At 38.2% G+C, this 14,846-nt stretch overlaps 3 protein-coding genes across 4 annotated transcripts; 1 reads left to right on the forward strand and 2 right to left on the reverse strand.

Moving 5' to 3' along the window:
* Window positions 1–39: 39 nt before the first annotated feature.
* Window positions 40–11,067, forward strand: LOC109597959 (myotubularin-related protein 13). Of its 2 annotated transcripts, XM_049970214.1 has the most exons (21): window positions 40–505; window positions 575–660; window positions 713–868; window positions 923–1,051; window positions 1,655–2,116; window positions 3,534–3,869; window positions 3,924–4,276; window positions 4,346–4,360; window positions 4,515–4,623; window positions 4,675–5,105; window positions 5,161–5,481; window positions 5,777–6,213; window positions 6,281–6,974; window positions 7,029–7,457; window positions 7,510–8,274; window positions 8,332–8,778; window positions 8,888–9,035; window positions 9,090–9,299; window positions 9,354–9,714; window positions 9,767–9,849; window positions 9,902–11,067. In XM_049970214.1, exons 1-21 carry the CDS (start codon window positions 451–453, stop codon window positions 9,992–9,994), a joined length of 6,120 nt encoding a protein of 2,039 aa, XP_049826171.1. In that variant the 5' UTR covers window positions 40–450; the 3' UTR covers window positions 9,995–11,067. The 2 variants fall into 2 exon arrangements, with proteins under 2 accessions (XP_049826171.1, XP_049826172.1); XM_049970215.1 differs by lacking the exon at window positions 4,346–4,360 and having other exon boundaries at window positions 41–505.
* Window positions 11,068–11,071: 4 nt separating this feature from the next.
* Window positions 11,072–12,919, reverse strand: LOC109597958 (TNF receptor-associated factor 6). Its single transcript, XM_020013748.2, has 6 exons — window positions 12,663–12,919; window positions 12,300–12,609; window positions 12,095–12,243; window positions 11,792–12,034; window positions 11,595–11,732; window positions 11,072–11,540 (listed from the first exon to the last, which is right to left on the reverse strand). Exons 1-6 carry the CDS (start codon window positions 12,842–12,844, stop codon window positions 11,351–11,353), a joined length of 1,212 nt encoding a protein of 403 aa, XP_019869307.2. The 5' UTR covers window positions 12,845–12,919; the 3' UTR covers window positions 11,072–11,350.
* Window positions 12,920–13,515: 596 nt separating this feature from the next.
* LOC109597947 (60S ribosomal protein L27a) lies at window positions 13,516–14,690 on the reverse strand. The gene is made up of 5 exons (XM_020013733.2): window positions 14,627–14,690; window positions 14,345–14,408; window positions 14,056–14,153; window positions 13,846–13,998; window positions 13,516–13,682 (listed from the first exon to the last, which is right to left on the reverse strand). Exons 1-5 carry the CDS (start codon window positions 14,627–14,629, stop codon window positions 13,554–13,556), a joined length of 447 nt encoding a protein of 148 aa, XP_019869292.1. The 5' UTR covers window positions 14,630–14,690; the 3' UTR covers window positions 13,516–13,553.
* Between the last annotated feature and the right edge of the window lie 156 nt (window positions 14,691–14,846).

Below are 14,846 nucleotides of genomic sequence, written 5' to 3' on the forward strand. Positions count from 1 at the left end.
ATAAATATACGGAAATGTGTACAGTATATATTTATTTAATCGTTTCAGCTTTGAATTTTTATCATTTTCGAATAATCTAATTAGACGGTGAGTCTATCGTCGCGTATGTCAATGGGTGTTAAACGTCAAAATCTGTCAGCAGAACGTCGATGTCGATGTCAAAACTTTAAAGTTGTATATAAAATGGCGTAAAAGATTTGTTTAGAACAAAATAAATTGGGTGTGGCTGTTGTGTTAATTGCAAATAAAGAAAATCTCAGAGTGTTACAAACTCGTATCGTTCGTCTGCCAATGTGTGAAATTTCCGGGTGCGGCGCTACAATTACATGTCTTAGGTTATGCTCCAACATTTCGAGGAAAACACGGAATTCTAAGTGAAAAACGCCGCCTGAAAGTGAACATGATTTCTTCAAAAACACTTAAATACTGTTATAGAGACTGTATATAAAAATGTCACGTTTAGCTGATTATTTTGTTGTTGTTGGATATGATCATGAAAAAGAACGTATGTACTTTGAGCACACACTTTTCAATTGTACTATTTAACTAACTATGGTATTTATGGTATTTATAGGAAGTGGTATTAGCAGAGGAATAATATTACAAAGATTTCCACAAAATGACTGGGATGATACACATTTTATTGAAGGAATAGAATGGGTAAAACACGGTTTCAACCCGTAAAACACACAATTAAACATTCAAATTTTAGTTCTGCCAACCACAAGGATGGGCTCTGTCCACAGAAAGGCAAGAGCCAAGATTTTTTGTATCTGTACTTACAGATATGGATGCAAACAGGCACTATTGTGCCTGTCTTTGTTTCAATGAAACTGTCTCTATAACACCCAGTAAACCTGTAGATGAGGTGAATTATAATATTTGTAAAATTACAGTAGTTGTTCAAAGCGTAAGTTTTTAGGAGGAGGACACAGTCGAAGGGGAAGCCCCCTTGGTACGACCCTTGCCTTCCATTACACATCATAGTATAATGTACGCTCCTAAATGTTTAGTGCTTGTGTCAAGGCTTGATTATATAGAAACTTTTAGAGTGAGTATGATTAAAATTGTAAAAATTTAAATGTCTATGGGAATATAATGACTCAGGTCCTGTTTAATATCTGAGTAATGTTAATTAAGATTAAATTTAATTACTGATGGTGTTTACAAATTATTGAATATCTTATCATTTTTAATATTGATATTAACTGCAAAAACATGAGTATTTGCATATCTAAAGTATTAGAATATAATTAGTTATGTAATTTTAATTAATATATAATAATTTAAATAATATTTAATGGGATCAGTATATTTAGTTAATGATTTTTATTGGGGTTTATTAATAGAAATACTGTTACAGGTCAAAGTAATAAATTGCACTTTATGCTAAGCTGTAGTCAACTATAATTAAAAAAAGTAGAGGAGGTGTTCCAAAGTCTAATCAGAAAGTTACTGTAATGTATTTTTGGGAAAATTTAATATTATAAGAATAGTTTAGGAATAAATTCATTAATATTCTACTGTTTTTATTGCTTAAATATAATGTTTGATAAAAAACTAGATAGATTTTACATTTAATCTTTTTTATTTAATGCAGACATGACCTATAATGTAATTCATCAAATTAACAAACGATTGTCGTTTCTCCTAGAACTGCTTGGGCATAATCTATACCGTGTACATCGAGAACATGCCGGTGCCTCTGGAGACACTCGTGGGCAACATCTTGGGCTGTATTCAGGTGCCGCCGCCAGGCGGCCCACAAGTTCGTTTTAGCATCGGGGCGGGCGACAGACAGGCCCTGCAGCCACCCCTCAGTCCCTCTCTGCCCGTAACCCACTCGTCGGTCAGCCTTCTCTTCCAACAGCTCGGCATCCGGAACGTGCTGACGCTCTTCTGTGGCATCATGACGGAACACAAGATTCTGTTCCATTCGAAAAGCTACAATAGACTGACGGAGGCGTGTAGGGCGCTCACTGCCTTGATGTACCCCTTTAGGTATACGCACGTGTACATTCCGTTGCTACCGGCCCCGCTTGTGGAGGTTTTGTCCACGCCCACGCCCTTTATTATGGGGGTGCATTCGTCGCTGAAGACGGAAGTTGCAGAATTGGTGAGTGAAAAACTGCGGGAATTATTTGGTTTTTCAATTCATTAATAAGTTTTATTTATTGGGGCAGTAATTCTAAATCAGTTACCAACGTATTCTAGAGGTTTCCTGTGGTTGAAAACTGTGTGTAAAACAAATTACTTTTCTTATTATATAATTTTCCTTTAATTTAAGTGCACAGTCGTGTTTTTACTATCAATATATATATATATATATATATATATATATATATATATATATATATATATATATATATATATAGATATATATTATATAATAGTTTCATATATATATACTAAAAATTACCGGTGAATCCTTTCCAAGCGATATCAGTGTCTAAAACCTAGTTTTACAGTGTTACGTAAATCGATTTGTGCTCTCTTGAAGGTGTATTTTTAGCTTGTTCCTATAAACTAAACCGGTAACGAGAGTATAAGTATTAAATTTCTATCTATATCGTTACGTACGGTAACTTCTATTTATATCAAAATATAAAAATTCTCTTCATCGAGGAATCTCAAGAATGATATCACGATTATTTTTACTCGTTGACAGCTCGTAATATGCTAATTAAGGTTTATAATCAAGTGATTTATTATTGGATGCATTTACGACGTAATTGGTTGAACATGCTTAATATGTGCCATTACATATTTGTAAATCACTTAATTACAATCATTAATATCACTTCGAATAAACACATTCTTCACTGTCATGAAAATATGTATCTGTGTAAATTTTATGGGCAAAATAAATACTTGCATAAATATAATATATACACATATTTGACACTTAAATAATCGTTTAGTTTTAATTTTTGTTTACCTACAGTAGTGTTAATCATTATATCAACATTTTAAAATGTTAAATATTGTAGCCATAACTAGTTTATTTAATGTGAGCTGTTAACATAATAGAAATATGAAATAACAAAATTTTCACGTTGTGAATTTTTAATAATGATAGTTGAAATTTTATAAAAAATTAAAACGTCAAATATATTTAAAAAGTATCACAATTTTTAATATAAACATAAACAATATTAATAAAATTTGACCATTATATAAAATTGTGGAATCTAGTTACTTTGCAACAATATTTAATTTGTAATTTTTAGCGAAGTAACTATAATTATTTCGTAGTAGTATAAAACAATTTATAATATAAAATAAATAAATTTACATATAAAACATAAGTTGGTAAAATAGACTACACCAATATTTTAATGTTAATTATTAAAATCCCTTTAATAATGTTTTTTTTTATTATGAAAATTAAAACTATATTTTCATAAATATTCTTAAAATAACACTTTATCTTTATTTATGTTACTTGTAAATATATGAAAATACGAATTTGAGCTATACAATGCCATTATAGTCATTTTTAATGGTCACTCATTGAAAAATTGTTATTTCAGATGGATGTAATTGTGGCGGATTTGGACGGTGGCTCGATAACTATACCGGACGGCATCTCCTTGCCCCTATTGCCGGAACCGTTGCTCAGTCAAATGCAGGACGCCCTCAGCATCATCCTGCAACCCGAACTGACATGCGCAGACCACGGCTTCCCCCCACTAGCAGTACGGGCGCCCCAACCCGTGATGCTCGACAAAGAAATACGTGCCGTGTTCATGCGGGCGTTCGCCCAACTCCTACAAGGCTACAGAAGCTGTCTGACTTTGATCAGGATACATCCCAGGCCCGTGATCACGTTCCACAAGGCGGCGTTCTTGGGAGAAAGGAATCTTAAGGTTCATTATTAATTTTGTTACGAAAAATTTTGAAGTTAATTAAGCGAATTACAGGATTGCGATTTTACAACTCGGGTGTTGGACTGCATGTTCTTCACCAGTTTCGTGTCCGAACGCGGTCCGCCGTGGCGGCCGTGCGACGTGTGGGACGAACTGTACGCCACGCTGGGCGAACTGCTCAAATCCGAAATGCACGAGCCTCGACTCGTACTTACGCACATCCAAGAGCTGGCACAGCAGCTCTACACGAACGAAACGCCTAATCCTCAATCTTATGCGCAGAAAATTCCTGTGCCCAGCGACGGCGCCTTCGCCAGAATCCATCAGCCGCCACTGCCCAAAATATGTCCAGAGCAGGTGCAGGCCATCATCGACGAGGGATTCAAAAAAGACAATATTAAATCTAGGTAAGTTGAGACCATAGGTTTAATTGGGACTTGATTTTTATGAGTTTGTTTGTCTTTTTTCCTGTGCAGCGGCGACTATTCATGGTAAGTTATATGTTTTGTTAAAATGACGATTTTTTTAATACTTGCAATCGTTAAAGGTTCTTATGTAAAGAACATTTAATTAAGGAACACACTATATATTAAGTTGCCACTAAACCTACTGAAACTTATTACGCCATTAATTGTAATTTTTTAGGTTGTCAGCGTTGAGACCAATACAACCTCGAATCGTACCAATGGGACCACACATCTCGAATTTGAACGAGAACAAAAACATCGTCAGCAATTCAGCACGTAGACTCGAGGTAACCATCGACAAATAACATTGCCACCTAAACCGTCTAAAATTATCTCAGGTACTGCGTAACTGCATCAACTGCATCTTCGACAATAAGATATCGGACGCACGCAAAACGTTCCCCGCCGTGCTGCGTGCCCTGCAATCGAAACAAGCCCGCCTGGCCCTATGCAACGAACTCGCGCAACACGTGAGCGGCACTAAGGCGATGTTGGAACACCAACAGTTCGATCTGGTGGTGCGACTAATGAACTGCGCTCTCCAGGACGACTCCTCGATGGACGAGCACGGTGTGGCAGCCGCCCTGCTGCCTCTGGCGACTATTTTCTGCAGGAAGTTGTGCACTGGCATCATTCAATTCGCGTACACGTGCATACAGGAGCACGCCGTTTGGCAGAACCAGCAGTTTTGGGAGGCAGCCTTCTATCAGGACGTGCAGAAGGATATCAAGTCGCTGTACGCATCACGTTTGGACACCCTCTCCCCGAGGTAAGTGTTTTATATTGACTAATATAATAAATTTATTAAACATTTGTATTGTCAGATTGAACAATGACCCATTGATCAGTCCAACATCTCCAAGGGATAGCAAAGATTTTTCGTGGCATAATCGCAGATCTATCCTAAATAGAGTGCACGAAGCGACAGCGTTAGAAATAGCGGCTGAACAGATGCGCTTGTGGTCATCCATGGATGCGGAAAAGCAAAAGGAACTGGTCACCTGTGAAGAGAACACAATGTACAGCCAAGCAATACATTACGCCAATCGTATGGTGTATTTATTGATTCCCCTGGACATTGGAAACAAGACTCATCGTCAAGACGTCTATGACGACGAAAGAGCTAGCAATAGTATTGCAAATAGGTGAGGAATAGTTAGTTCTTACAAGGGGGAAAATTTCATCAATTATTCAAAAGCAAAATTTTTGGTATTTTGGTCTCTATGATGTAAGTTCATATTTGTATAAATTGTAAATTTATAATTGAAAATTATTTTGTATATTGTGTTTGAATTTGGTTATTTTTATATTTAATTCAAAGTATAATTTGATAAAAGAAGGTTTGGATCAATATATCTTTCCGGGGCAAAATTGGGTGACACCATTGACTTGTAAAACGTGTAAAATTTGATGTTAATCTAGGAGACGCTCGATTTACAGTGTGGCGGAGAGCGACAGCGCCGATGCCGAGTCCGGCTTCGAGGACCAGGACCCGAGCGAGACTGGACAGACGGTGATTCGGCTCGTGTCGCGTTTTATCGACAAGGTGTGCACTGAAGGGGGCGTAACACGCGAACACATCCGCAACCTGCACCAAATGATACCGGGCGTTGTTCACATGCATATCGAAACGTTGGAGGCAGTCTACAGGGAGTCGAAACGGCTGCCGCCCATCCAGAAACCGAAGATCCTGTCGCCGAACATGTTGGTGGGCGAGGAATGCATCATGGACGGACTGCGGGTTTATCTGTTACCGGACGGGCGGGAGGAGAGTACTCCCGGACAGCTGGGTGGACCGCCGCTATTGCCTGCCGAAGGCGCGATCTTTTTGACCAATTACAGGATCATCTTCAAGGGCATTCCAGTCGATTCATTTGGTAATATATTATTTTATGAATGAACAATATAGCAACAACAATATTTAAATTTATTGTCATTTTTCAGCATGCGAACAAGTGGTGGTTAGATCATTCCCCGTTACTTCAATAACCAAGGAAAAGAAGGTGACCGTTCACTTAGCACACTTGGATCAGCTACTACAAGAGGGACTGCAGCTTCGATCGTGCACGTTCCAACTCATGAAACTGGCATTCGACGAAGAGGTGACCGCCGAAAATATCGACACCCTTCGCAAATTGATACACAAGATACGACATCCACCTGATGTGTTCCATCATTTCGCTTTCACTGGACAAGTGGCTGTCATCCAAACACCATTGCACAAGAACAAGGAAAAGAACGCGACCCTCCGTGGTTTCGCCAAGAAGACGCTGCTTAAAACCGCACGCAAAGCAGGTTTCAAACAGAAATCGTCCAGTAAAAGGCAGAAGTACGTGTTGCACGCCACCAGCAACGGGAACAAATATCTCACGTCGCCGGGTAGGATGAGTCTACCCATTGCGGATGATTACAACCATGATGACGATATGTCCATAGATGACTTCGAGTCGGGACCGCCAAGCATCCAGCAAGCTCCCACCGACGCCAAGACCCTTGAGCGTCTCGCTGAGAGGAGTTACGTGCGGGATTGGCAACGGCTGGGGCTCTGCGGCAACGACTCGTCGCCAGCTACAAGTAGAACTTCGCCCGACCAATTCAGATTGACCTCGGTGAATTCTATTTACATGATGTGCAGGAGGTAATTAGTTACTACTTCATAAAGGATAACTTCAATAACAAAATTTCTGTTTAGTTACCCCGCATTACTGGTGGTTCCTTCGGCTGTTACCGACGAAAGCATCCGTCGTTTCTGTCGCTGCTACCACCAGGGTCGTATACCGGCCATCACCTGGCGCCACCCGCGCACCAAAGCGCTCTTGATCCGCGGCGCCGGTCACCACGGCAAGAGCGTGATGGGTATGCTCAAAAGCCACCCGACGGCGAACGCCTCGACCGAAACGACATCCTCGTACGAACAGGAACGGTACATGGCGGCGCTGGTCGCCGCCACTCCCGTTTTCGGTGTGAGGGCGCCTGGCTCGGCATGGGGTATGTGCGACAGTTCACTCAGCATTGACTCGTTGCTGATCGCAGCGGCGGACGACGGCTTCGCCTGTTCGACGCTCACGCCGGAGGTGGCACGTAGAACCAACGCGTTCAATAAAGCCATCGGTACATTGGCGTAAGTAAAACAATAACATAAACTGAAGGTAATTAATTCATCGCTTCTACAGAGTATTTCCGAGATCTTCCGGAGGCAAAGGCCCCAAAAATTTCGGTCGTTGGGGCTCGTTAAAAGACAAACGACAGAGCTCTCAGGTTTCTTTAGCGAATGCTCCTCCAAGTCGCTCAAATATCCGCCACTCTACCGAAGTTGAAAGCTCAGTGGAAGGAGTACATACATTACAGAAGGCAGCACTCTATATCCTTGGCGAAAAGGCCCAAATGAAGGGCGTGAAATTTGAATCGGCCCCTAAAACCGATTTCATCCCTGTCGAGTATTACGACATCAGACACACGAAGGCAGCGTTCAAAAAACTGATGCGTGCTTGTATGCCCAGTTCACAAAACGTCGAACCAGAAAACAGTTTCCATAAACTGATTGAAAATTCAGAGTGGCTCCAACAAATACAAAACATAATGCAGCTTTCAGGGGCAGTTGTGGATTTATTGGATCTACAAGGATCATCAGTGTCGATTTGTCTGGAGGATGGCTGGGATATAACTGCTCAGATTTCATCCATTGCTCAAGTTTGTTTAGATCCCTTCTATCGTACAATCGAAGGTTTCCGCATACTTATCGAGAAGGAATGGATCGGATTTGGGCACAGGTTCAGCCACAGGAGCAATTTGAATGCCAACTCACAAACTAGCGGTTTCGCTCCAACTTTCCTGCAATTCTTGGACGTCATTCATCAAATTCAGAAGCAGTACCCCATGGCCTTTGAGTTTAATGACTATTATCTGAGGTTTTTGGCGTACCATTCAGTATCTTGCAGGTATAACATCCGGCACGCACATATTGTTACAACTATTATTGTTTGGTATTTCCTCAGGTTCCGTACGTTTTTGTTCGACTGCGAATTGGAAAGGGTTGAAAGCGGAGTGGCCGCCATTGAAGACAAACGTGGCTCGCTTACATCTCATCATAAAAGCGTGGACACCATTTCGGATGACGAAAACGTATATCCGGGAGGGCGTGTCACCGCCACTACCACCGGTACGAATCTCGGTCAAAGCGTCTTCGACTACATAGAAAAACAACACGCTCGTACACCGCATTTTTTCAACTTCATGTACACACCGGATTTCGAACATCCGGTGCTGAGGCCGCAGTCTCACTCACCCAGTTTGGAGGTCTGGGAGTATTATTTGGACGAGGACTTGAAGCATGGGCCCGGTTACGACCCGGAGATCATACAACTGGACTCGCAGCAAGAGGAGGAGGCCGAGGCAGCTGAGGGAATTATGAACAAATCTACGAGGAGGATTGTAACTCGAGGGTAGGTCAAATCAAAGGAAAACTGAGCAGCTATTTTTTAATTTTCTTATTTAGTATATATTAATAATACTCTATAACTTTTATTTTAATATTACTATTATTCTTTATAGTTACGATTGTGTTACTGTAAGTGTGCCAGATGCATTTAGTCATTTGTTAGAAGAGATACACAGACTGGAAACTGAACTCGGACATCTTCCGCAAAAATGGAAGGTACTGTGGGATAAACTAGAGGTTCCCATGACGGATTCCCTCACGGTAACATAAAGAATTGTATTTCATACAGCAAATTCTAATGTTTATAATTAACAGAGACACGCATCCTTTAGCACGGCACTAGTACGATCCCACGGCAGGTTAGTGCACAAGAGGTCAACCCTGGAAATATTAATGAGAGGCAAGATGGTCGGAGCTACTGAAACTTCGATGGTTTACTCGCATCCCCACAGATTCGACCGGTACAACTACACCACACCCACGTACTGCGATCACTGTTCCAATTTATTATGGGGGCCAGTTAAGGTACCACTTTACCATTAGTTTTCCATGAGGGTTTGTACAAATGTTCTTTTACAGACTGGTATGCGTTGCATGGACTGCGGCTATAGTTGTCATGAGAAGTGCATCGACGGCGTGCCGAAGAACTGCACCAAATACAAATCAGTGTGCGATTCCTCCAACGTGCAGACAATGGGTGGTGGAAACGCCGGCGATAACGCCTCGGTCAGTTCTGGCAGCGCTCGTCAGACCTCCAACCAACAGTATTACGAGCAATTCTCGTCGAACGTAGCGGAAAATCGGACGCACGAGGGATATTTGTACAAGAGAGGGGCATTGCTTAAGGGTTGGAAGCAGCGATGGTTCGTACTCGATTCGATAAAACATCAATTGCGATATTATGATGCTGTTGAGGACTCCCATTGCAAGGGATATATTGGTAAGGATAATTCGGTCAATCACTAAATGGGTGTTGTAACAAATTATTTTAGATTTGGCGGAAGTAATGTCCGTCACTCCAGCTGCACCAGCGCCTGGCCCTCCAAAGAAAACCGACGACAAATCCTTCTTTGATGTAAGTGTAGATCATTATTGTAAACAATGTTGTTTCTATTGCTCTGTTTTAGTTACGCACTAGTCGAAGAAACTACAACTTTTGCGCCAGCGACATGGCAACGGCACAAGAATGGATCGAAAAACTCCAGGCTTGTCTACAGTAATAAGATTGAAAACCATAATACTCGTTATCCAAAGGTAGTTAGTCAAAATTCCTTCTTTATAAATAGGTTGACAATAAGCGATTTTTATTTTTAGTCATTATTTATATTTTTATATGTATTGCACAAATATTATTATATGTTTATTTAACAAAAAGTTCTTAAGTGTATAGTGAAACTGTTATATTTACAAAGTGTATATTATTAATTTTAAATTCAGCTCAAATAGATAATAAACGTATCAAATGCGACCAGTTCTCGACCGAATGATGTACACAAGGAAAGCACATCAAAATATCATATCTGTAATATTAATGTGTCTCACAGTACATAGGATTCATTACATCAAGTGAGTTTCTTGTGTGGCTTTCATTCATTAAGACATTGAAACTGGTAACATATTATAATTTATTAATGGGAGATCTCTTATGCACAATTAACACAGCTACAAACACGTAACGGAACACGTTTAAACTTTTTATTTAATGATGTTCATTAGAAGTGGACAAATATTGTAACTGTGTTAACTATATCCTCTTATAAATCGTATATTTTATATAAGCTTTAATATTAACTTTTTTTCCAGTTTTGATAAAAATATTTAATGTATGAATTTTGTTATTTAATCATGTACTTTTAAAAGACAAAGAAATGTTTCAAAATTTTTAATTTTTGGTAGTATATTATTATTGCAATATCAACCATTAAGAGACGTTATTTATAAACCCAAATCTAGGCAATGTTTTTAAGAAATATTTTATTTACACTTCGACTGCTTTATAAACTGTAGTAAAACTACCGAACATTCCCTCAGGCAAATGTTTTTACGTGTGAGTTTCCGGTGAATTATATAAGTCGCACGATAAATGTTTGTGAGACGTTGACCAGAACTAGTCTTGAAAATTGAAACATCTGTTTTGGGTATAAATGTAGTTAATAACCAGTCAGTTTAACGTTGTTATATTTGTGATATATTATTGTTATTGTTAGGTTCCTAACTATGTTAACATTTCTACTTTCCTGCTTCTACTGCAATATGGAATAACTGCCAAAGTGAAATAAATAAATTCCTTCAACTAATGTGTTTTTATTTGCTAACTTTATTATGTAATTAATTCAATAACAATATAAGATGTTAAAACCACCTAATTTAACAATGCAATAAAATTTTAAACATCTGTAATATGTCAATATAAATATTATGGACGGATGATTGTTCAAAGTAATACTGCAACACAAACCATGATGTGTATAACAAATATAAATATGAAATATGATTCAAATGTTTATCACAATAAAATGCAAATCTCAATGCGGGAATGTAATTGTTGAACACGTATGGTGTGATACGAAATATATTTACACTGGTTGAGCTTGAACTTTGATGATTAAAGTGTTGTTTTGGATGAAATTTTGCGAAAACAAATCGTCAAGTAACGCAAATTCGGTGTAGCCGAATCCCTTGGGATTCATGTTCTGGACGGGTCTTTTAAAAGCGTCTATTTCCGGGCGTGTCATCATCGTTTCCTTAATATTCCTGTATGACTCCCTGGAAATAATTTTTGATGACTTTTTGCCAATAATTAAATAAGACTTAAATTACGTTGGATGAATAATTGTAATGGTCAATCTGCCACTGAATGGCCAATCCAAAGAGTTGTTGTGGTCGGTTTTCATCATGTGTACTAAAAGTGCGATATAATTTGGGTCCTTTGGTGACAAATTTATTCTAACACATATTCTAAAAATATAATTTTTTAATCATTAAACTATATAAATGTAAAATTATTTTGCTTTTACTTGTATCCATTTGGTGAGGTATAAAAACCAGGGCTATAGTGCATAATTCTATAGTCTTTTCTCATATCATTCATTTTATTTTTAAAGTCATTCAAGTACCATAAAAAGCACCCATTACAGTGACGCAATGAAATTTTCGACAGTGCCAGATTATTTGCATTTATTTGCTCTGACATATTTGATATTATGATATCCTGTTCCCTTGATTTTTGTTCTAGCACAACTATTTTCTCATATAAAGCTCTACAATATAACAATTGTACAAAATTTTATTGAATTGTAAATATTATTGTATTTACTTACCTGAGTAATTGTTGAAAATTATCATCTATTGTATTTGAAGATTGAGATTCACTTTTTGAGGGTGGGTCCCAGAAATTTGCCTGTTGAGCTATAGCACTTGTGGATGCTTGGTTTGTTATGCTAACCTTTGTAAAAGCTTGAGAAACCAGCTACAAATCACCCAATTAAAATAAATAAAATGCATATCATTTTTACATTAACTTACAGCCAAATGCTTTTGTACATCCTGATCCAAATGCCTTTTCAACTCTGGCTCATCCTCAAACTTTTCCTCACAGCCAAACTCAACAAACTGGCACCGAAGCTTCTCATTCTCTGGCAACTCTGGTGGTTTAAACTTGCAGTGCATCAAATGCACCTCAATGTCCAAAGGGGCCAGTTCTTCCATGCAACCTCGCACAATGTTCGGACATTTGGTACGCTGTTGGTTGATCTCCCTCCTGGTGAAATTGTCCGGAAATATGTCCTTCTCCTTTTCCAGTTTCATATTGTCAACAGGACAAGCCGTTTCTCGCCTACAACAGATGAATTGTTTACTTAAAACATTCCATATTTGTTTTACACTTACTCCAGCCAAGAATAGATGCACGTACGACAAAAACGGTGGCCGCAGGACGTGACGACCGGATCTCTGAGCCAGGCCAAACAAATGGGGCACTCAAATCGGGCTTCGGGCGCGAATGTGTCGATTATGGAGCTCTCCTGGGCGAGCGAATCCTCGGGTTTGTTTTCATACGCGCCACTGGCCATGGTAATGATTAATCTTCGCGGAAACTCATCATAAATGAAGTCACAGGTGATTAATACCAGGTCGGTGGAAATGTAGGTGGGGACTGACACCTGTTGGAATGCTATTTGAATTTTACAGGAATAAATATCGAGAATTAATTTTATTTTTTTCTTTTGAAAAGCTAATATTTCCTTTCTGATTAAATGAACAATGCGTACAATTTATAAAACATTCGTAATTATAAAAAGTACAAAGGAAAATTTATAATTTTTGCAAACTGGGTTGCCTACACTATAGATGCAAGAAGTTAAATGTTGCAAGTACACATTCATTTGATATTTTGTATGTAGTTAAATATTTTAAGTGTATTTAAAATAGATAAATAAAAAGTTAGTGGTGATACTTATTATAAATAAAATCCTGTTGATATTCATGGGGTCCTGTACAGGATATTTTAGTTTTTTAAGTTGCTGTTAAACACTCAAGACACTAAGTACCATAATAGAGAGGAACAGCCCAAACAATAACACTGGTAAGCTCAATAGTAAAGGTAACTTTCTAACAGCATTCATTCTTTATCTATTATTCAAGTATGTAAAATAATTTTTTTCCAATTTCCTGACCCTCTTAAACTAATAAATCATGAACTTGCATATGATCCACCTGACTATAATACCAAATAAAAGCCATATATTTTTTATAAATTTATTTTGTCTTATGGATACAAACTTAAGCGCTTAAAACACAAGCACCTCCAACAGCCTTGATTTTGTCCTCAGCAGATTTGGAGAAGAACTTGGCCTTAACAATAACAGGTTGTGGGGGAAGTCTTCCCTTGCCCAAAAGTTTGTAGTATCCCTGGAAGAAAAATATAATTTAATACTATCCCTCACATTGAACAAAAAGTGAATAAATATCATCAGTCAGTTATGAACATTCAACATTGTTATTATGACCGCCCGTTCATATCTATCATCATGTGTATAATTTTAAGATTGTATTAAATCTGAATACTACTTACGGCTTTGACAATGTCAATGACTGGAGCCTTTCCTTCTGGATGGTCTTTGTATTTCAACCTGGTTTGCTCACTGACCAGGGTCCACAGTTTGTCCAAGTTGATGGCTGAGGACCACTTGGTGTTTTTCCTGACATGGTAGTTCCTCATGCCCAACTAAAAATTTCGTTTATTAGATTTAGTATATTTTAGTGATTATTTTAGTAGCGTTACCTTTCCGAAATAACCTGGATGGTATTTGTCGAAGTTGATTCTGTGGTGGTGTTGACCACCAGCATTACCACGACCTCCAGGGTGCTTGCGGTGTTTGCCTATAAAAGAAAACATTGGGGATTATTACTAATTTACTCAACGTTATACTATACGAGTTTTGTAATTGATTATTCTCAGTAATCGAACATTAATCAGAAAATTGTACTCATACCGCCCGTTCGACATCAATCATCATAGAAACTCTGAACAAAATAAAAGTTCTTAAAACAAATTAAGGAAATTAACTTACCGATACGTCCATGACCGTGGCTTACGTGCCCTCTAAGCTTCCTGGTCTTCTTTTTGTGTGTCGACTAAAATAAAATAGAAACCAACATGTCACATAACCAAACACAACATTTGTAAACAGTTTTATTTTCCATTTAATCATCCAATTGAAACCAAAATTCGATCAAATATGATTAAGAGTAGTTTTAAAGTTACTCGTTTTAAGTTATATTGTACTTAAAATACATGGATGATGTAAAATATTTAAAATAAAACTTGGTAAAAGAAATCGACGAACACTCACCATGATGAACGATTTGTGAAGGAAGGAAAAGTCTAGTGACACAGTCTGCCAACGTTCTCCCTAGAAAGTGACGAACGCGCGCATACGCGCCAATTTTAAACTAGAGGTGAAGCATTATTGATTTTATTTCTAAATCTTTTATCTAAAAATAATTATTTCAAATTTATTTATAAATATGTGTGCATAAATTATTTACTACACATTCTTCCTCTTATTTAAA

This window comes from Aethina tumida, chromosome 7 (genome assembly GCF_024364675.1).
Source record: "Aethina tumida isolate Nest 87 chromosome 7, icAetTumi1.1, whole genome shotgun sequence".
NCBI lineage: Eukaryota > Metazoa > Arthropoda > Insecta > Coleoptera > Nitidulidae > Aethina > Aethina tumida.

Excerpts from the sequence above, each read along its gene's own strand:
- LOC109597959 (XM_049970214.1), top strand. The coding sequence starts at position 451 with ATGTCACGTTTAGCTGATTATTTTGTTGTTGTTGGATATGATCATGAA. Across the intron at positions 869-922 it reads CCAGTAAACCTGTAGATGAG|GAGGAGGACACAGTCGAAGG; the intron begins GTGAATTATAAT and ends GTAAGTTTTTAG. Across the intron at positions 6,975-7,028 it reads ATTTACATGATGTGCAGGAG|TTACCCCGCATTACTGGTGG; the intron begins GTAATTAGTTAC and ends ATTTCTGTTTAG.
- LOC109597947 (XM_020013733.2), bottom strand. Across the intron at positions 14,154-14,344 it reads CCACGGTCATGGACGTATCG|GCAAACACCGCAAGCACCCT; the intron begins GTAAGTTAATTT and ends TTTCTTTTATAG. Across the intron at positions 13,999-14,055 it reads ATCCAGGTTATTTCGGAAAG|TTGGGCATGAGGAACTACCA; the intron begins GTAACGCTACTA and ends CGAAATTTTTAG.
- LOC109597958 (XM_020013748.2), bottom strand. The coding sequence starts at position 12,844 with ATGGCCAGTGGCGCGTATGAAAACAAACCCGAGGATTCGCTCGCCCAG. Across the intron at positions 11,733-11,791 it reads ACCTCACCAAATGGATACAA|AATATGTGTTAGAATAAATT; the intron begins GTAAAAGCAAAA and ends TTATATTTTTAG. Across the intron at positions 11,541-11,594 it reads ATTACAATTATTCATCCAAC|GGAGTCATACAGGAATATTA; the intron begins GTAATTTAAGTC and ends AATTATTTCCAG.